Source organism: Typopeltis vanoorti, chromosome 11 (genome assembly GCF_054136105.1).
Source record: "Typopeltis vanoorti isolate ZY-2024b chromosome 11, IOZ_Tvanoo_1.0, whole genome shotgun sequence".
In the NCBI taxonomy this organism is placed as follows: domain Eukaryota; kingdom Metazoa; phylum Arthropoda; class Arachnida; order Uropygi; family Thelyphonidae; genus Typopeltis; species Typopeltis vanoorti.
In genome coordinates, this window is record NC_143559.1 from 61,503,102 (window position 1) to 61,526,485 (window position 23,384).

The 23,384-nt window shown below is 35.0% G+C and overlaps 1 protein-coding gene across 1 annotated transcript in view; it reads right to left on the reverse strand.

Moving 5' to 3' along the window:
- Positions 1-23,384, reverse strand: part of LOC150101654 (tRNA-specific adenosine-34 deaminase regulatory subunit adat3) — a 79,019-nt gene that overhangs the window by 3,207 nt on the left and 52,428 nt on the right. The window contains exons 5-6 of the mRNA XM_090399886.1: positions 19,124-19,277; positions 6,756-6,879 (exon numbers count right to left, since the gene is read on the reverse strand). Coding sequence (XP_090256012.1) covers positions 6,756-6,879; positions 19,124-19,277 — 278 coding nt within the window. The remainder of the gene's footprint in view (positions 1-6,755; positions 6,880-19,123; positions 19,278-23,384) is intronic.

The window sequence follows — 23,384 nt, forward strand, 5'->3', positions numbered from 1 at the left end:
GACTGTACTGTTGTGGTTTGAAGAGCATGAAGGTGAATTTCAACATCTTCCCTGGATAGCACAATCACCAGATTCGAACATTATTGAATCACTCTGGTCAGTTTTGGACACTAGAATAAGAAACAGATTCCACACCTCCAATGTCTTTAAAACAACTTGAAGTTCTTCAAGAAAAATGGTATGGAGGATTATGCTCGGTGACAAGGTGTCACTGAGTAAAGAACCATCACTGATTAATGAGTTAAATAATCCTTTGGGTCACTCATTGTCAGGTGAGCTGAGTGGTCTCATGAGTTTTTGGAGAGGCACTTAAACATAGCTCAATAAAGGTCGAAACTGGTCTGGGTAGTGGCCCTTCCAATAATGCATAGTATTATACACATCTGAAAGGTTGTGTGCCTCACATTATGAGAAACTAAACCAACTGAGCTGAAGTCATTAGCCTCTATATACAAATAGCCCAGTCGTTAAATTACTTCATACACAAACTTTGTTTGCTTACACTTGGATAAAGGATGAAAGCAAGAATATAATTTCTTGGCAACTTTAATTTAAAGCACCTAGAACATGGTTCTACCTCAATTCCTTCATGGTGATTATCACAACTTTTCAGCACACCTCATATATAATAATATTTAGAGGACCTAAATTTCTTAATTGGAGCTAGCTTCCTCCCTTTATCCCCCCCTCCCAAAAAAAAAAAGTTGTATATTCAAGATATACTTATGCAGACTGTATAGAGAAGATCACCTCATCTGATTTGGTTACAACAGACCACTAGACCCAACACATTAATAGGAAGGTGAGATATTCATAATATTAAAATTTGTTCATAACAATTTTTATATGCTCATTTCAAAACATCAATAATAAATTAAAAGATCTTAACTCTTTAAAAAAAAGCATAGTGATCCATTATTTGAAAATACTGGTTATATAAAAAAAAATAATAAATAAAAAAATGAACTGTCATAGAAAATTATGCCATTTGTATTGAAAGGAATCCAAATCCTGGGCAGGAACCTATGGTTCAAATCCCATCTGAGATGTAAAAAACCTTTATAAGGACTGTGACTAAATGTGAGTTGGCCAATTTCATGCAGGAATAGCAAATTATTTTCATCCAGACAAAACTGGCCAGCGAATATGTTTTAAAAGACACAGCAGATTGTAATGATAGGATTAAATGCCCCCATCATGCCATTAGAAATAGATTTATATGAAGCCAAGTTACTTGACCATGACAGGCCAGTAAGAATAACATGTTGACAGTATATACTGCCAACTTTCACTATAGCAATGTTATAACAAACTCACTAACTATAGCAAACTAGTAAAAAGCCATTATTGGAGTCTCGTAGGCACAATGTTGTATTAAAAGAAATTCACTATATCAAACTCTTTTGTGGTCCATAAGTCTGCTGTAATGAGAGTAAACCAGATACTCCAAGGCTTTATTAAAGTAAATGACAGTAGCTGTCCACATTGTTATTTACATGTTCATAGCCTGTTATGTTCATATCTTTAGTTAGAATATGAACCTCAAATTATGCACAGATTTCTGAAAGAAGGTAATGCAGGATTTGGCTGTAACAAATATGACCACACTGCCACCAATCGGTGAGAGTGATCATAGGGTCTTGACTTGGGAGGTGGCTAAAGGTGTAGAATTTTCAATTAAGACAGGGTACATGTGGAATTATCAGGCTGGAAAGTATGACAAGCTTAGGAGTTTGATTGGCTCAGTACCATGGCATGTACAACTGCAAGGACTAGAAGTTGATAGTGCATGGGAGGTAGTTAAGTGCTTGCATGAAGCAATGGCTGACTGTATACCTAGAGTACGAATAATAAATCAAGTAGGGGTTAAATGGATAAATAACACTATTAATCTTGAGCTGCAAAAAAAGAAATAACTATGGAGGGAATTTAAGGAGAAAAGTGACCAGCAGGCACATGAACGGCATAAAGCGCAGGCCAGAAGGGTGACGAGTGTGGTAAGAAAAGCAAAAAAGGATTACGAAAGAAAATTTGCCATGTAGGCTAAAGAGAATCCTAAACAGTTTTTTTAGATATGTAGCAAGTAAAAGGAAAAATGTCCATGGCAGAATGATTTTAAAGAATGCCGATGGTAGGGAGGTAACTGAATCAGTTGAGATAGTTGAGTTACTGAGTGAGCACTTTGCAAGAATATATCATCCAGGTGGTGACATTGCAGAAACGAATAAACCAGTAGATTATACGGGAATTGTGGTGAATGAAGAGGAGGTGAGTAGTCTATTGTATAACCTCAATGTCAATACATCTGTGGGATTGGATGATATACCAGCTCGTGTAGTACGAGAAACAGCTAAAGAATTGTCAGTACCCTTGACCGTTTTGTTTAATTTGAGTCTCGGGTCTGGGTTAGTCCCGAGCGGGTGGAAGAAGGGGAAAATAGTTCCACTGCATAAAGGTGGTTCCAAGACTGCTGTTGTAAATTACCGACCGATTAGTATATCAGGAATCATAGTCAAGGTCTTAGAGAAATTAGTCAAGAAAAGAATACAGGATTGGATAGATGAAAATGGGATATTGTATGGGGGACAACATGGTTTTGTGAAGGGTAGATCATGCCTCAGCAACTTGCTCACGTTTTATAACACAGTGACGGCTGAACTGGATAGGGGTAGTGGGTTTACAGTGATACTACTGGAATTTGCCAAGGCCTTTGATAGGATACCACATGGAACCCTAATCAGTAAACTGGAGCAGATGGGGATAGATATAGGGTTGGTGAGATGGATAGGAGGGTGGTTGAAGGAGAGATACCAAAGAGTGGTTTATTCAGGAGTGGAGTCTAAAAGACATCTTGTGACTAGTGGAGTGCTGCAGGGCTCTGTTCTTGGACCACTGCTTTTCAATTTGTTCATCAATGATATTGGAAAGGATCTGAGAGGAAGTGTTCACTTGTTTGCTGATGATGCAAAGTTGGGTAGAGCAATTGTGAGTGCACAGGATGTCAAAATTTTACAGGATGATTTAGATAGTTTGGAGGACTGGGCTAGGAAAAATGGATGTCAGTTTAATGTGGCAAAATGTAAGGTTATGCACTTTGGGGTGAAAAGAATAACAGCAGTATATCGCATTGGTGGAACCGTACTCCAGGAGATTGATGAGGCCAGGGATTTGGTAGTGCTGGTGGATATGGAGTTGAAGTTTAGGGGGCACATTGCAAAAGTGACTAAAACAGCTCACCAAATCACTTGGCTTCTGAAAAATACTTTAACATGCAGAGACAAACAAGTTGTTGTTCCTCTGTATCGAGCCTAGATAAGACCCCATCTGGACTTCTGTGCCGAGTTATGGGCACCAGGGTTTCTTCGTGATGGGGAGGAAGTGGAGAGGGTCCAGAGACAAGTGATCAAGATGATAGCAGGTCTGTGGAATGAACCTTATGAGAATAGGTTGAAGATTTGTAGGTTGCAGAAATTGGACGATAGGCAAAGGAGGGGTGATATGATTGAGACATTCAAATTACTGAGGGGTTTTTATAAGATTGATCCAGAAGATATTTTTGAAAATATGACTGGTGGTGGGAGAACTAGGGGCCATGCATGGAAGCTGGGCAAGAGCGTGGTTGACAAGGCTGTTAGAGCCAGGTTTTTTACTTGGAGAGTGGTGAATGAGTGGAATAAGCTTCCAGAGTCTGTTGTGAGTGCTACGACCGTGAATGAGTTCAAGGCAAGATATGATAGATACTGTGTGAATGTTGAATAGTTGTTCCAGACATGATATTAGGGCCTCCCTCGATGAGTCTGTCGACTCCTTGGAGTTTCCCGGAACAATAATAATAATAATAATGATAAGGTACAAAGACTTAAGCTTCTGTGGTTGGTATTCATAATATTAATATAAATCTTCTTCAGCAATGACAGTTGTTAACAAAGATAATTATGCATAAAAAACAGAATAAATCTTATTCTGCTATTTAATAATAACATATTAACAGAATTGATATTAAAAAGAAATAATTGTTATTGGTTACTTAAATATAAAGAGCAAATAGGCTTCATTTCGATGATATAAACATTATTTAAATTAAGGGGATATTAAATCCCACATTGTTTTAAAACCGAATAAGAAACTCAAAGATTGGAATCAGAGAGTTTGATGCTGGATATAGTAAACTATAAAAGTATCGGCGATTACTAGCGTGAGTTAAATATGTAGTAGAATACCGGGCAACTCACAGCAAAGATGGTAAAGTTCTGATCGCTATTCTTGGTATTTTCCATAATGTAAAAACACATCTCCTAGGAAATGTATGCTGTTATTACATTATGGTGGGAGAGGTCACTACCCAGACAGGTTTCAGCCTTTTTTTGAGGCTTCATCAGTGAGTAGCTAGACCAAATTAATACCAAAGGGTATAGCGAAAAGAACTTATATACTCTGCTATACGAGTTGTCAAACAGGTGCACCGATTAAGTTACTTAAATATAAAGAGCCAATAGGCTTCATTTTGGCGATATAAACATTGTTTAAATTAAGAGGATTCCAATCTTTGAGTTTCTTATTCGGTTTTGAAACAATGTGGGATTTAATATCCCCTTAATTTAAATAATGTTTATATTACCGAAATGAAGCCTATTGGCTCTTTATATTTAAGTAACTTAATGGGTGCACCTGTTTGACAACTCGTATAGCAGAGTATATAAGTTATTTTCGCTATAACCTTTGGTATTAATTTGGTCTAGCTACTCACTGATGAAGCCTCAGAAAAGGCTGAAACTGGTCTGGGTAGTGACCTCCCACCATAACGTAATAAAAGCATACATTTCCTAGGAAATGTGTTTTTACATTATGGAAAATACCCAAGAATAGTGATCAAAACTTTACCACCTTTGCTGCGAGTTGCCCAGTGTTGTACTACGTACTAGGATCACTTGCATTAGCTCACGTTAGTAATCGCCAATACTTTTATAGTTTACTATATTCGGCATGAAACTCTTATTCCAATCTTTAACTTTCTTATTCGGTTTTAAAACAATGTGGGATTTAATATCCCCTTAATTTAAATAATTGTTATTGGGTTTTTCATATATCATATACGTACTTCATTATTAATATGGACTGCATATTCTCCATCGTAAATATAGTTATATGAGGAAATAATGCTGGATCTAATATCCACTTTACTTAAAGAATAGTTCTATGAATTCAAGATCCATTATAAAAGTGGATAACAGCTGGTTTAGGATGAGGCTCCCATCATTTCTGTTGCAGAGTCAACACAAAGCACCTCTGAGGCTTCTTTAAACTTGCAAATATAACTACTAAGCTTAATATACAGTATTTGTGAGTTGATAGATAACTTCATGTGTTTATTTGCAATAAAGAAAAAGACCCAAACTATTTTTCCTGAGTAGCCTAAGGTACAAAGCAGCCTCTTCATATTGATGAAATGGTTTCCTGAATATTGAGATCATATAATATCACATCACTAAAAAAAAAAAAAAAAAAAAAAAAAAAAAAAAAAAAAAAACTGGCTATGCAAATTTTCTGCTCATGTTTGATAGACAGGCAGGTCCTCAGATGAAATCAGTATGGATATCCAACAGAAGAATCCATACTCACTATTAATGCAAAATTGGCTGTGAATGGATTTCTCCATTAGTTTGAAAAGTACTAATATGAAAGCAAATGGTGTGCAATCAGATAATATACACATTCATCTCCAATTTTTAGGACATGTTGGACTGGATATAGACTACTTTAAAGTTGCAGAGTAAATCCCAGTGGAACAGGAGTGAACACTCCTATTCTACTGGCTAACTCCTCTTTTATACCGAATGCACAAAAATTCAGTATAAAAGAGAAGGGAAACCTTTGTGTTATCTTTGTGATATTAAATCATTATTGGAAGGAAAAAGCCAGGCAGTTAATCAATAACCTCTTTCTTTCTTTCAGTGCCATACAATTTCTACAGATTTCCAACATTTATCAGAAATGATATCTAAAATTCGTCCACTGTACTGTAAACCATCTACTTAAAATACAAATGTCTGACCTATATCATATCTAAAGAAACACTAATCATATGCAAATGATACATATTTCTTTAATGTGGATTGAAAGAGAATTCGCTAAACATGGTTTAAATAAACCCCCCAAAAATAGAATTTCTCTTAATTATTGATTCCTATGAGTTACTACTGAAACCAAAAGATTCTTTTTCACTTCTACATAGCTCTGGTTTCTTTCTCTGGAAAGAAGATGTAATGATTTGACACATGTCACCTGATATTAAACAGAGATGAAACAGAGGGGAATTATGACATGATATAATTGTCCAATTCCTGGCATAAACATGTTCACAGGATCCAAACCTGGGTCTTTCAAACAAACAGTATGTTCTTTGCATTTGCACACCAAGTCATTTTTAAATAGACAAATTGTACTATAATAGCAAGTTAAAGACAAATTTGAAATCAAATAATTCCTCCCCTTCTTATATTTTAGTCATATACAATCAAATCAGCAAACAATTTAGTGTGCCCACCATGTATACTGTCATGACGTGTACTGACATGCAAGATATCTGGCAAACTGTGAAATACATTTTTTAATTTAAATCATCAATCAGAAACATATTCAGCAGAACATGAACAGGAATATTCTCTCTCTAATTGATGGTTAAACATCACAAAACTCAACAAAAAAAAATTAATAAAAATTATATAAACTGAAATGAAAAAAAAAAAAAATCATACATTGTACATGGCTCCCTAGTGATGTACAGATGATATCCTGTGCATAAATAAGGTACATCATCCATTCTAATATTTTGCTCATTTAATTCTTCATTTTGGGGCAACTTGTAATACAAAGCAGGATCTAAAGAAAATAATGTGGCATTATTTATATATAGGAAAAAAAAGTATTTTTATAACTTATGCTAAAGTTCATTTACATCTCTAAAGCAAATCAAACTGCTGAAAATAACCCTCCCCCCCATTTTAGTACACCTCACAGATCAGTACAGAAATCTGAAACCTGATTTCTTGGTTTGTAATAATACATCGTTTACATATGTTGTACTATAATGATGTATACTGCTTATATTACTAGCCTGCAAAGGTGTGAGTTAAAAAAAGTATGAAATTGTGGAAACTAATTCCCACAACTTCATACTAAAGAAATTGTTCAACTAATGATTGCCTGTTATGCTAAAAGCTCTCAATCTGGTGTATACAAACAATGCTACCTCTTCAGGGGACAAAGGTGTATGAGGAGGAGGTACTAGAGCTGCTGCATAAACTGAATAAGAATTCAGCCATAGTGGCTGATGGGATATCAGCATAGATGCTACAAAGTGTTCAGCTGAATTGGTTGTGCCTTTGACCTGGCTGCATAATTTAAATCTCAGCACAGGAGTGATTCCATAGGAATGGAAAGAATGTATGATGATTCCATTGCACAAGAGTGCTGCAACAACTGATGTGTCCAACTATTGACTTATTCAGTATCTCTGGTGTGATGGTGATAATTTTGGAAAAATTGGTAAGACATCAGCAATGTGTTCACTGAAATTCTATAATGTGAAATGAAGAGCATGAGTTTACAAAGGAAAGGTCATGTTTGAGTAACCTACTTGCATTTTAAATAATGTTATGAGTGAGTTAGGGGAATGGATACACCATGATACTTTTGGATTTTGCTAAAACATTTGATAGGATATAGCATGGAGGATATGGAATTGGATTATAAGCCATCAGCTGGGCTGACTGACAGATATCAAAAAGTAGTGTATGGGGAATGTGAATCTGCAAGATTTAAGGTGATCTGTGGTGTACACCACAGATCACCTTAAATCATGCAGATTCATATTCTATTGTTATTCAATCTTTACATTAATGATATTGGGCAGGATTTGAGAGAAGACATCCATCTATTTGCTAATAATGTAAAGACAGGCAAGGTAATCAGGACTGCAAATCACATGATAACACATCACACTTACAGATAAGTATCTGTAAGTGTGATGTGTTATCATTCATCACACTTACATAATAATTTGAATCATAGAAATGTGGACATGTGAAAATGGCTATTAGTTCAATATTAGTAAATGTAAAGTAATGCACTTTGGTGTGATGAGATATCCAATGGCATAGTATATTGGCATGATTATGTTAGATGAAATTGACTGCGCTAGGGATCTTTTAGTAGGTAGGAAGTTGAAGTTCAGGGTCAATATAGTAAAGATTGCAAATACAACTCAGAGGATACCGCAATGATAAAACAAACAATGACATGTAATGAGGTAATTTTGCCTTTTTATAAAGCTTTAATAGAATCTTATCTGGCCTATTGTGTGCAAATCTGGTCTCCTGGTTTCTGAAATTATGCAGATAGCAGAGAGGGTGTAAAAGAAAAATGTTAAAGGTGGTATCGAGACAGTAGAATGTAGATTATAAAGAGAGAATGGGAATTTATGGACTGCAGGTACTAGCAAAGGAGAAAAAGGAGTGGCATAATCAGGGATCAGGTTAGAGGTTATATTGTGAGTGGTCATGTAATTTAGTGCTCATGTAAAATAGGTGATTTTTATTTGTTTTATTGTGTTTTTTCTTTAGAAAATTAGTGTATTAGTGTAGATTTTCATGTTTTTAGAGTATTTACTGTCTTTATAACATTTTTATTGCGATATTGTCGGCATGGCACCAATGTGATGAACAATGGCAGCTAAGACCATGTGTCCGGCAATTTGAATTTGCGGAATTTTATTCAGTGCAGCTTATGTGAAATATATTTGTTGAGAAAATTAAAGAATATGTGGAAGGAAATTGAAACAGAAGGGAGAGAGAGAGAGCGTGTGTGTGTTACCATATTTTTCGCCTTATACGAGACACCGTTGTATTGGATACATCACATTTTTCATAATGAATAATTGGAAATAAAATATTCTTTACAGTATAAGACACACGAGTTATGCATAAATTTTTTATTATTATGATTTAAAATTTTAATACTTGTATTATCCATAGGGGTGCTTAAGGGTCAAAGCTGTATAACTGAGAGGAGACCTCCACATAGCCTTTAAAGGAATGAGGAGAACCAACCAGGGCTTCTGACCTAATGTCCAATCCTCACCTTCTCGTGGTGCACCCTGTTGGGTATCTACTTTGATACTGAACGAACGAGGATGGGCTAGCAATTTGGGATTTAGCCGACCAAATTGTATTCTTATTGGTTAAACCAAAATAAAAAATGATGGTACAACATGACAAAATTTCATGCCGGCTGGGGCGTCGCCCGGTTAAACAAGGCCCCCGTTGTTTAAAATGGAGCTAGCTGAGGAATTAGATAAGTACCAGATCAACATAATAGGGGTGATTGAAACAAAAAAGACCAAAACTGGTGAGATCTTTCTGAGCAATAAATACAAAATGTTATATTCAGGCAATGACAATCAAGGAAAAGAAGGAGTAGCCATAGTATTCAACACAAAATACGAAGCTAATCTTCTTGAATGGCAGTCAGTCTCAAATAGAGTAATGTGGGCAAATAAGAGAATGGGGAACTGGACAATGAGACTTATTTGTGCCTATGGTCCCACAGAAGGTAGAAGTGGAGGAATTTTTTGAGGCTTTAGAAAAAGCAACTGACACAATGAAAAAGGAAAAGTTGGTCCTTGTTGGGGATCTAAATAGTAGAGTAGGAAATGATTGTGAGACATACAAAAATATTTTGGGAAAATTTGGAGAAAAGAGCAAAGCTAATAATAATGGCAAATATCTGTTGGATTTCTGCTCAGGACATGGACTGGTTATTACTAACACCATGTTCCAACATAAAAATGTGCACAAATTCACATGGAGAGAAGAGGCTAGGAATAAGAAAAGTCTCATTGACTATGTTATTGTTGATAGTGATGTTTTCGCCCTGGTGCAGGACACCAGAGTGTACAGAGGATTTGAAATTGGAAGTGATCACTATTTAGTCTTGAGCAGGATAAAATTGAATTTCATATTGAAAAGAATAACATGTAAGAAAGTTTTAAAGCGAATAAAAGTTGAGCAGCTCTCAGATGTGAACTGTAGACTAAAATACAGAAATATTATTGAAAAGAAAATGAAAGAGTTTGAGAACAGGAATCAAACCTTGGAGATTCAGTGGCAAACTCTGAAGAAAACATTGATTGATTCTGCCAGAGAGGCATGTGGTGAGGTTGTGTGCAAGGATAAAAAAATCAGAACTCCCTGGTGGACACAGGAAGTTAAAGAGGCAGTGAAAGAAAAGAAGAATGCATATCAAAAGTTCCTGGCAAATAAGTCAGCTTCTACTCTTACAGAATACAGAGACAAATGTAAGAAAGCTAAACAGTGTATAAAACTAGCTAAACAAAAGTCATGGGAGGACTTTGGCAAGAATATAGAAAATAAATATCAAGAAGGTGGCAAAATATTCTGGAGGTTGTTGAAGAAGCTTAGGAATGGAGGAAAGAGTGCAGTAAAAGGAATTAGAGATGATAAAGGTGAAATGAAAACAGGAGAAAAAGATATCCTTGACGTATGGAGTAATTACTTTGAAAAACTGCTAAATGAAACAAGCAGTGATAAAAAACACTGACCAGGCATGCAGTCAGGAATACATATCCATACTTGAAGTAGAAAAAGCCATCAAAGGCGTGAAATGTGGAAAGGCAGCAGGAGTAGATGATATTCAACCAGAAATGCTTAAGTATGGTGGTATAAGAGTCTTACAGTGGCTGCACTGCATAGTTCAGAAAGCCTGTACAGAGAGACGAATTCCCGATGATTGGAGTAGAGCTCTCATAGTACCCATATATAAAAAGGGAAATAAAACTGAATGTGAGAATTACAGAGGTATTTCCCTACTGAGTGTTCCTGGCAAGATCTATGCAAGTATACTTGAGAAACGGTTGAGAAGAATTGTGGAAGAAAAGCTTGGTGAAGAACAAGCTGGATTCAGGCCAAATAGAGGCTGTCAGGATCAGATCTTCACTTTACGACAAACAGTCGAGAAAGCATGGGAATATAACAAAGATCTGTATTTAAGTTTTGTCGATTTGGAAAAGGCATATGACAAGGTGCCAAGAGAGAAGCTATTCAATACGCTGCAGTTATATGGTGTCAATGGGGCATTATATCAAGCAATACTTAGTCTTTATTTGAGTTGTGAGTCAGCAGTTAGAATTGAAGGAAGTGCAGGAAGATGGTTTAATGTTAAATCTGGTGTGAGACAAGGATGTACATTATCCCCTCTGTTATTTATTATCTATATGGATTACATTATGAAGGAATGTGGTATTAAACCTGATATCAAAATTGGAGATGTTAATGTCAGCTCTTTGCTTTATGCGGATGATGTTATACTTATAAATAAATCCGCTACAAGTCTGCAAGATTCTCTGACTAAATTCAATTCCTGTTGTAATAGATATGGTATGAAGGTCAGCAATAAAAAGACAAAGACAATGAAAATAGGCAGAATCATTGAAAATGTCAACTGTGTTGTGAATGGAGAACCTGTGGAACAAGTAAAACATTTCAGCTACTTAGGCACAATTTTTACTGAAGATGGTAAACTAAATATAGAAATAGACAACAGAATCAGCAAAGCTGGTATCGTGGGAAGTCAATTGAATAAATTCATATGGAATAAGAAAGAAATTAGTCGGAACACTAAATTAGCTGTATACAAGACTGTGTTCAAACCAGTTTTAACTTATGGATCTGAGAGTTGGGTCAGAAGTAAAACACTTGACCAAAGACTAGAGACCGCAGATATGAGAGTCCTGAGAAAGATTAGAGGCGTGAACAGATGGCATCAATGGCAATATCATATTAAAAATGAGGATATTAGGAAAGAACTTGACATTGTCAGCATCCAGGAATGCATTAGCAGAGCTAATCTCAGATGGTATGGTCACTTAAATAGAATGGGAGAGGAAAGATTAGCAAAACAAGTGTTCTCTGCCAGGTTGGCAGAAAAACGACCCAGAGGAAGACCAAGATATAGGTGGACTGATACGGTACAAAGTGCCTTAGACGATAGAAATATAAGATCTAATAATGTTGGAGTCTTGACAAGTAACAGACTGATTTGGAGGAAAATTGTAGATAGGAAGTTAGTAATGATGTAATTTTTTCATGTAGTACTGTCATATCCTGTACACCCCTTGAGGGTACATGGCAGGAATTTGATGATGATGTATTATCCATTCATTTGCTGTGATATTTTTGTTTTTGCATACGTGCATAAATCATTTCTCTTCAAAAATTTAAAGCACCATGATGGCAACCCTGTAAAATCGATAATTTCTTTCTGTTGTCAATAATTTTGCTCATTGAATAATCATTTTTGTAGAATATGCAGCAACCCGATCTTCTTTGATCCAGTATCCAAGTTTATAATTCATTCTCAATTTCTGGCCACTTTGCCAGTTTTCTGCAGAGATTGAGTTTTTCAGAATTTACTTCTATTAATTGCTGCTCTTATTACCTCCAAGTTCATGCCGTTTTTTCTGTAGGCAGAGGTACAAAGTACAACTCTGCTGCCCTACTTTTTTGTGTACTGAATCACACTATGCTTAAACGCAATAATATAGCTATGTCTGTGCTTCGTAGAATCTATGGGTTATAAAAAAAAATTAAACATAAATGTATTCATCATCATCAAATTCCTGCCATGTACCCTCAAGGGGTGTAGAGGATATGATAGTACTACATGAAAAAAATTAATGTATTCATTACCATTAATGACCTTGCAACTATTCATGCATTGCCGACAAGCAATGATGCACCATAACTGTGCATACATAAAAAACACATCAATGTATAAGATACACCATAAGATGCATCAGTTTATAAGACATTCAGCTTATAGGATGCATGCTAATTTTCAGATAAATTTTAGGTACAAAAAGGCATGTCTCGTAAGGCAAAAGATACGTTAAGTGCTTCAAAAGTGAGTATGTGATAGGTAATGAGAATGCAGCAAATACTGACAGTAAGATGGAAAATGATGTTATTAATGTTGAACATGCAGCTGTGGAAATAAAGGAGAATGAAATGGACATTAAGAAATAACATCTTAAATGTTATCCATCATAAGAAAGCGTGAGACAGAAAAATTTCAGAAGCAGCAAGAGATTAGCAGGGTTGAAAAGAGAAAGAAGCAGGTGGTTCAAAGGTATAATAAAGACTGATCGAACAAACAAGAAAAACAATTGAAGGAGAAAATTATGTATGGAGACTCAATGATCAGGGGAGTACTTGAGGAGAGCACATCTCTCTCTCTCCTGGGTCTGGTTCCCACTGATGAGACCTCAATAAAGGTTGAAACAAGTCTGGGTAGTGTCCCTTCCAATTACGCACAGCATCGTACATGTCGAAAACTGGGTGTACTTTGCATAATGGAATACATACTAAGTCAAGTGATATTAAGTCATTAGCCTCTATATACAAGTAGCTCAGACGTGAATATATTTCAGATGCAAAACACTGTTTTGCTTCCTTGGGAAAAATGAATAAAACTAAGTATATAATTTCTTGGTATCTTTAACTGTAAAAAACGTTTTTAAGTGAATAAAAGTCGAGCAACTCTCATATGTGCATACGTATACTGTAGACTAAAATGCACAAACACTATTCGAAAAAAATAAATAAAATAAAAAAAATTAAAGAGTCTGAGAACAGGAACTGAACCTTGCAGATTCAGTGGCAAGACCTGAAGAAAACACTGATTGATTCAGCCAGAGAGGCATGTGGTGAGGTTGTCTACAAAGATAGAAAAATCAGAACTCCATGGTGGACATGGAAGTTAAAGAGGCAGTGAAGGAAAAGAAGAAAGCATATCGAATGTTCCTAGCAAATAAGTCAGCCTGTGCTCTTAGAGAATAGAGAGACAAATGTAAAAAAGCTAAACACTGTGTAAAACTAGCTAAACAAAAGTCATTGGAAGACTTTGGTAAGAACATAGAAAATAAATATCAAGGTGACAAAATATTCTGGAGGCTGTCGAAAAAGTTCAGAAATGGAAGAAAGAGTGCTGTAAGAGGAATTAGAGATGATAAAGGTGACATGAAACCAGGAGAAAAAGATATCTTTGAAGTATGGAGTAATTACTTTGAAAAATTGCTAGATGAAACAAGCAATGATGGCAGCACAATGATAAAAAAACTCTGACCAGGCATGTAGTCAAGAATAAATATCCATTCTTGAAGTAGAAAAGCTATCAAAAGCCTGAAATGTGAAAAGGCAGCAGGAGTCGATGATATTGAACCAGAAATTCTCAAGTATGGAGGTATAAAAGTCTTCCAGTGGCTGCAATGGATAGTTCAGAAGGTCTGGACAGAGGGATGGATTCCAGATGATTGGAGCAGAGCTGTCATAGTACCCATATATAAAAAAAGAAAATAAAACAAACTTTTTATTTCCATTTGAAATGAAATGAAGTAAGGAAACTCAGTAGTGAAATACAGAGGCATTTCCCTAGTGAATGTTCCTGGTAAGAATTATGCAAGTATATTTGAGAAATAGTTGAGAAGGATTGTAGAAAGGAAGCTTGTTGAAGAACAAGCTGGTTTCAGGCAAATAGAGGCTGTCAAGGATCAGATTTTCACTTTATGACAAATAGTTGAGAAATCTTGGGAATATAACAAAGATCTGCATTTAAGTTTTGTAGACCTGCAAAAGGCATATGACAAGGTGCCAAGAGAAAAATTCAAAATGCTACAGTTATATGGTGTCAATGGGGCAGTATATCAAGTAATACTTAGTCATTATTTGAATTTTAAGTCAGCAATTAGCATTCAAGGAAGTACAGGAAGATGGTTTAATGTTAAATCTGGTGTCAGACAAGTATGTATATTATCTCCTCTGTTATTCATCATCCATATGAATCACATTATGAAGGAAAGTGGTACTAAACCTGATATCAAAATTGTAAATGTTAATCTCCAATTAACATCTCCAATTTTTTTACTCAACTCTTTACTTTATGCAGATGATGGTATACATTTAAATAAATCCAATACAAGTCTGCAAGAGATTCCCTGACTAAATTGGGTAACTGTTGTAATAAATTTGGTATGAAAATCAGCAATAACAAGACAACGACAATGAAAATAGGCAGAAACATTGAAAATATGAACTGCATCGTGAATGGAGAACCCATAGAACAAATAAAACATTTCAGCTACTCAGACAATTCTGTAGCGAAATGGTAAATTAAATATGAAAATATACAATAGAATCAACCAAGCTGGTATGGTAGGAATTCAACTGAATAAATTTATATGGAATAAGAGAGAAATTCGTCAAAACACTAAATTAGTTGTATACAAGACAATATTCATACCAATTTTAAGTTGTGGATCCAAGAGCTGGGTTAGAAATAAAACACTTGACCAAAGACTAGAGACCACAGATATGAGCGTCCTGAGAAAGATTAGGAGCATGAACAGATGGCATCGATGGCAATATCATATTAAAAATGAGGCTATTAGGAAAGAACTTGACATTGTTAGCATCCAGGAATAGCAGAGCTAATCTCAGGTGATATGATCATAAATAGAATGGGAGAGGAAAGATTAGCAAAACAAGTATTCTCTGCCAGGTTGACAGGAAAACTACCCAGAGGAAGACCAAGATATAGGTGGATTAATTGCCTTAGAAGACAGAAATATAAGATCTGATAATGTTGAAGTCTTGAACAAATAACATTGATTTGGAGGACATTTGTTAATAGGAAGTTGGTAATGATGTAAGTTCTTCATGTAGTACTATCATAATATCCTGTACACCCCTTGAGGATACATGTCAGGAATTTGATGATGATGGAATGTACTGGAAATGCTGAGATCTCAATTTAATTTAATCAATATGGTGCTCAAGTGATATTCATTACTTAATAGGAATTAAATTTAGAAAATTACAGATTTATCTAAATCGAAAGCTGGAAATAATCTTAGCCTCTGGTATTTACCATATATGTATTATTATTTTTATTTATTTAATTTAATTTTTTTTTTTTATATTTGCATTTTAATACCATAACATGGAGAATTAGTGGAAAAGGGAAGATAAATATAGCACTGTGTCACAGAAACACAGATATAAAAAAAATAAAAATAAAAAAATAAAAATTCAGGATAATCTTTACTTAATACCTCAATTATATTTAATGACTAACTCTTTGTAAGAGTATGAGTGACTGAATTATTCACTCACTCAAGAAAATTTCACAAGCTATTTTTTGCATCTTGATTTTACATTTGATTGAAATTAATTTCTAATTGAATTAAGTTTTTTAAAAAATATTTTGTACCTATTGTCATTTCCTTGGTATTAATTTCTTAGAAACTAAATTAAATCACAGATTCTGTATTTGTATACTATAAATATATAAAATGCATATTATTTCCATTTGAATGAGCAAGCAACATGATTGCATTCACTGACTAGCTATTATAATGCTGATCAACTGAGCTATTATTTCATCAGGATAATGGTAGTTACCCCTGTGACTTATGACGGATGCATCACAATTAATGTCAGTTGCATATGTGGGTGATTTGGGGGGAAGAAGGAAAAAAAGGCATCTTTTTAAAATTATTTACTGTGTGACTTTTACAGATGCATGTGTTTCAGAAATCTGCAAAGATATTTTTTTGGGGGGGGGATCATTCTTCTGTCTTTAGAAAGAAGAAAGATTCATTTTCAAAACAAATATATAATTTTTGGTATCCCAAAGCCTCAATCCTAACTTGAAAATTACTATATTCTGTTGATCTCTACTGGAGAAAAAAAAAAAAACTGCATAAGGCTGAAATAAACTTTCATAACTAATTCTTCAACATCCATCAGAAAGTTCTGCATTAATAAAAAATTAAATTATAGCAGTCCTGCAGTGGGTGCATATACTTGAATGGTCATGATATTAAATGGTTGGGCATTGAATCTTGCAACCATTATCCTTTCACTAACTGGTTTGTATCCTTTCATTGCCTGACAGGCCTTGTTACTTAGCAGGAAACCTATGCCTGCTTCATCATTACTTTACTTTCGTTTCCTGACCAGAGACTCTTCCACCACTGTTTCTCCTGACAGTGTGTCCATCTCATTTCTGAAATACCCAAGATATTGCATTTGTATTTCTTCATTTCTTCTTGAAGCAACCGCAATTTTCCAGTTGCTCATAGTGTATGGACATTCCATGTGCCTATTGATATTCCATCCTTTATAGGCTTGCATTTGATTTCTTTGTCTTTGTTTTCAGTAGCTGATTTTCTGATCAAATCCTAAATACTCGATTGAAGATGTGGACCTTGTCTGACCGGCGACATCCAAGGCAGCATGAATCTTTTCTCTTGTTCTTTTTAGACAGTCCATAAAAACATAATTAAATCATAAGAATTTATCCTAAATTCCTTTGTCCTCTTATATGCCATCGAAATTAATGCACAAGCTCTGAACAAACTTTCACATTAACAAACAGACCTGACAAAGTGACACACAAAACTTTCTTTACTATACTTTGTGTATTTTCAAAGTATAGTAAAGCATGGCACATTTGTCCTTTCATTTGAAAGCTCTAGGCTCATATCTTCTCAGGAATACTAAAACTTCATAAGACTTTTGCTTTTCAATTGAAGGAAAGTTAGCCGGCCTCAGATGGAGGTGATAGTTTTTCCTTTCAAAAAAAAAAAAAATCAGGTTTTTTTCGTTCAATAAAACTTGAGAATGCATTCATGCAGTGAAGACATACGAAGGTGGTTCCATAAGTTTCTGGCTTGACTAACTTTTAGAGGTGATAGAAAGAAAACAGCTGTGTGACTTTTCAACATAATCTTCCTTTACGTCAACACACTTTTCACATCTTTGAATTAGCATTCCTATGCCCTTGATCTTTCACCTCATAATCTGCAAATTTTCTTCCTCGAAGGTCTTTCTTCAATTTTGAGAAGAGGTAGTAGTCACTGAGTGCTAGATCTGGATTGTAGAGTAGGTGTTCAATCTCCTGCAAGCCACAGTCCTTCACTGCAGCCTTTGCAACAATAGCCGAATGAACTGCAGCATTGTCGTGAAGCAGGCAAACACCATGACTCAGCATTCCTTGTCTCTTCTCTTTTATGTGCAGTTTGTGCAGGAGTGAAGCATAATATTCTGCATTCACAGTGGTATTCCTTTCCTTGAAGTCAATCAAGAGAATTCCTTGGCAATCCCAAAAATTGTTGCCATGATCTTCTTGGTAGATTGAGTGACCTTAGCTTTCTTCAGTGGTGCTTAGCCTGGTTTGTGCCACTCCATGGATTCCCTTTTGGAAAGAGGATCATAATAAAGGACCATGATTTAATCCCCAGTGACAATGGATTCTATCACTTCTCTCTGATTCCATTGGCAAAGCTCTAAAAACTTGCAGGAACAGGTCACGCGATTCTATTTCTGAATTGAAGAGAGAAGTCAGTGCACCCATCTTGCACTGACCTTCATCATGTGAAGCTTCTTGTGAATGATGCGAAAGACGGTTCTTAGAGAAAGCTCCAACCTTGCTGAGATTTCTTTGATATTCAGCTGTTTGTCATTGAGCAATTCCTCCTCAACAAGAGAGACATTTTACTTAGTCATCACTTACACAGGCCTACCATCACGAGGATCATCTTTGATGCTCTCTCTTCTTGGGCGAAACTGTTTAGTCCATTCCTTCACAGTGGAATATGGAGAAGCTTCCACATAAACACCATCCAATTGCTGTTTGATAGTACTTGGAGAACGCCTTTCTTTGGTGAAATACTTTATCACAGTGCAGTACTCAATTTTTAACATTACAGCCACTAGCGTGCCATGTGTTAGTCAAATGAGCACCTCCAACTGAATGATGCAAGTAAAGAGTTGAAACTAGTACACTAACCTCCCCATAGATGGTGCTATCTATCATGCACAGAGTTTTGAAATTGGTGCAAATTTTGATTGTCAGGCTGGAAACTTTTGGAACCTACCTTGGAATATTCTGGTCTCACAGCATTACTTATTCATAATTCCAATCAACAAATTATATTCATTGGTGACTAGAAAATAAATCATTAAAGAAAAATTTAGAAAAACTTTACCATTTACTTTCCATTTTCCACCACCCTGACTCATTGCTACTAAATCAACAGCTACCATAACAGCATGCTGAAGAGGATGTTTATTTCTGAAGTCATGAGCAACTGCAATAATTTCATCTGATTTTGGATCAACAATTACAGCTCCTACTGGAATCTATAAAAATAATTTTGATAAATATAGAAAGACAGCATATAAAGATTTATATACACATCCAGAATAAGTTATTATTCACGCAATCGCAAAATGATGCACATATTAGTACTTCATAAATGAGAAACCACTATATACATGACAACATATCATAAAAATTTAATTATTTCAATTCTGGTTTCAACAAGTGGTATTAAAGCATTTATATTTTAATTATTAGGTTACACATTTAATATTTACTGCAAATTAAAAAAATTTTCATAAATAAAAAAAAATTAATGTTTCCATTTTGCTACATTTTGTTTCATAACAAACTAGTAGAAATTTCCTTGGATAAGTTTTGAGCTGAAATTTTACCAGTAAACAATTTATATTTAATGATTCCTAAATAGTCTTAATCACTTAACAAACATGCTTGAACATATTCAGATATGCTCACAAGACTGAAAAATAATTTTGTCTTGTATTTTTAACTAATTTTAACAATTTAAATGAATGCTTGTGTCTTCATTCATTTAGGGGTGGCTTAAGATGGAATTTAGATTTTTATTGGAGTGGCGAGTAGCTGGTGTGATGTGTGGCAGATGAGTAGGCAGAAAAGGAGTGTGAAGCTATATATGTCTTTTGTCATGTAGAGAGAAATGGTGATTATCGTTATTTTCTTGTGACATGAAATAAATTGGAAAGATAAACCCAATGTGACTACTTTCGATAGTTCATTCATCTCAAATGAAGGAATGTTAACTTAAGAACAAAGCTGTTCATCCTCCACTTTGCAGATGATTATAACAAGAAATTTTAATAATAAATATTACAAGAAAACATTTTTCCATCTTTTGAAGGTAGCTGTATAGAATTTGTACATTCTATACTCTCAATCAAGTTAATCAAAGAAGTCCCCTGATTTCAGATTAGAACTAACAGACCTCATTGGAAAATTCAAATCATTTGAAAATACTCGTAGTCATCCTGGAACCAGTCCAACTCCTTTTAGGTTCATCATCATTATGAACCATGGCCTCACTGCTTATTGGTGTCCAATGCCTCCTTCACTATCTTCTTCCACCTTTTCTTGTTCGGTGCACAGTGTCGCAGTTTCGGTAAACCCATTCCACACCAGTCATTTATGTTGTCTATCCATTCTCTATATGGTCTATCTCTTCAGTTTACACCATCCATAATACCAAACATGAATGTCTTTATCTTCCAGTCCTCACTCATTCTGCAGATGTGTCCAAATAATTGCAGCTTCCGTTGTATAATCTTCTGCATTAGATTCTGCTTTGGTTGTATCTTCCAATAGAGCTCCTCATTTGTGATTTTCTATACCCAATCTATTCTTAGAATCTTCCTATAACAAGTTCTTTCAAGTGGCAAAATTCATTTTCTTAATTCCTTATTTATTACCTGTTTCAGATCCATACAGTAAACCACTAAAGCTGTATGTTTCCAGTACTCTTATTTTAGTTTGCAGGCTGATCACTTTACTTTTCCAGATGTTATCCATGGCTTTCAGATTTGTAATCTTTTGCAATCCTGATCTTTATTTCTTTTTACAGTGCAAATCATATGTCTTTTTACTTCCCAAAAATGTGAATTGTTCTACATTTTCTATATCAATTCCATTCACTTGTATCTTTTGTTTCATGTTCTTCTCACCAAATATCAGTCTTTATTTTTTCCAAGTTCATAACAAGTCAAAATCTTCCCTTCCTTATTTAACAGATTCAATGTTTTTTGTAGTTCTTTTTTGTCTTCTTCAATAATAACAATGTCATCTACAAATTCTCTTTTAGGTTTACTGCCCAATGTCATCTGCAAATTCTCTTTTAGGTTTTACTGCCCATCATTTTCCAAATACTATTCCTGCCACAGAAAACAAAACCACCTGACAACACTATGTGCAAAAATAAAAGATGCAGAAGAAAAAAAGTTTTTCTTGTCATGAAGGAATTTCACTTCTACAATAAAAAATAAACTGGATTTTATTTTACTGTTCTACTCAATGAGTTATTTTTGTACTCTTGAGATAACTTGGACAAATTTGTTATAAAAAAAATTATTCAAACAAATTCCTGTTCATAATTTTTTAATCTATTTATAAAAATAGATTAAAAAAATTATGAACAGGAATTTGTTTTACTAAAAAAGCATAATTGAGGCATAATAATAAACAAATAAAAATAGGTATTTCTTTGTCAACTTTTTCTCAAAAAACTGGTTCTCGAGAGATTAAGAAGTCCAAGTTAGAAGTTTGGTCAAGTGAAAGAGCACTCAGAAGGGATTAAAAATAATATTCAATTCTTCCAATATTTCACCTCAGTTATGTCAGGGAGTACAATATAAGACTTGTACTCCCTGATGATGTCTCTGTAACTGCGATGAAATATTAGAAGCATTTAACAAATGTGTGTTGCCTGTAATACATAGCATACACCTATGCCCAAGCCATGTGCCTCAATTTTGAAGAAAGAAAAAAATTAAAATAGTCATCCCTCGATTTACAGATGAAGATGCAAGCAAGTATAAGGTAAAACATGCACAGTGGCAACAGCCTTTCAGTGGCAACCTCCCTCGGCAGTCAGCACGTGTCTTCGACAGTTCCTCTGTTGATGTTGTGTTTGAGAAATAGGTTATTTATGTATTTATCGCTAAATATTTTGCAATGTTTTGTGCAACATGGCCCCTACATGCACAATCAAAAAAACCTAGTGAAGAATCACAGAAAAAGAGGCAAGCAATTGATCTTGAAACGAAGTTGCAAGTTATAAAGCAACATGAAGCTGGTAAGACCATCAATAAGATCGCACATGACTTCGGATGGTCTCATTCTACAGTGATGACCATTTTAAAAAATAAGGATAAAATCGTAGAGGCTGTGAGAGGATCTGATTCCATTAAATCAACAATAAGTCTCTTCAACATGTTGAAGGAGAAAGCATAACCTGATTATGACTACGAATTCAACGCTTCTTCCGGATGGTTCATGAGATTCAAGCAGCATTTTGCGCTGCATAATGTGAAAATGTATGGGAATCTGCAAGTGCCGAGAAGGCTGTCAAGGAGTTTGTGGAAAAATTGGATAAAATTATTACAGAGGAAAATTATTCGCCACGGCAAATATTTAATGCCCGAGCAGACATTCATTCACAAAAAAGCTAAAATCTATACCTAGATTCAAAGCTCTTAATGCCCATATTATGATTCTATTACAGGTAATGTGGCTGGATATAAACTGAAACCATTTGTGATATGGCACAGTGAGAATCCACAAATCTTCAAAACATTACGAAGCATACTCCCAGTTCATTATTGGAGCAATTATTTGAGAATGCCTTAATCAACCACTATGCAAGTGAAATAAAAAACTATTGTGTGAAAGAAAATGTAGAATTTAAAATTTTATTAATTCTAGATAATGCTCCGGGTCATCTGTCTTATAGCAGTGATCTTCAAGTTCAAGGTCATGTTTCTCCCTCCAAACAATACTTCAATGATTCAACTGATGGCTCAGGGAGTTCTTGTAGTGTTTAAGGCTTATCTAAGGAAAACTTTTTCACAAGCCATTTCTGCTACTGAAGGAAATGATCAGACTCTCATGCAATTCTGGAAAATATTCAATATTTATCATTCTATTAAAAATATTGCTGTGGCTTGGGATGAAGTGACCTCTCAATGTATGAGTGGCATATTGAAAAAAAAAAACATTAAAAAGGTTTGTGCATGATTTTGGAAGTGAAATGAATGTAATGTTTGTAATAGCAGGCCTTGCAAACAATCTGAATCTCAAAGTGAATGATGACGACATAATTCAACTCACAGAAAGTTCACCTGAAGAGTTGACTAACAAAGAATTGGTCAAACTGGAGGAACAACTGTTGCAGAAGAGGAAAAATGAGAAAAGGAAGAGGTAGTTAAACAATCTACAGTGAAGGGTCTTCTTACAGAAACGTTCTTTGCAGTTAGCGATGTTCTCAAAATGGATGAAGACATGGACCCCCCAATGTTGAACGCTACTTAATAATAGAAACGAAAGTACGTGATGCGTTTGCTTGCTATGAACAAATTTATGATGAAAAGAAGAGGAATAAGCAAAGCACATTAGACATT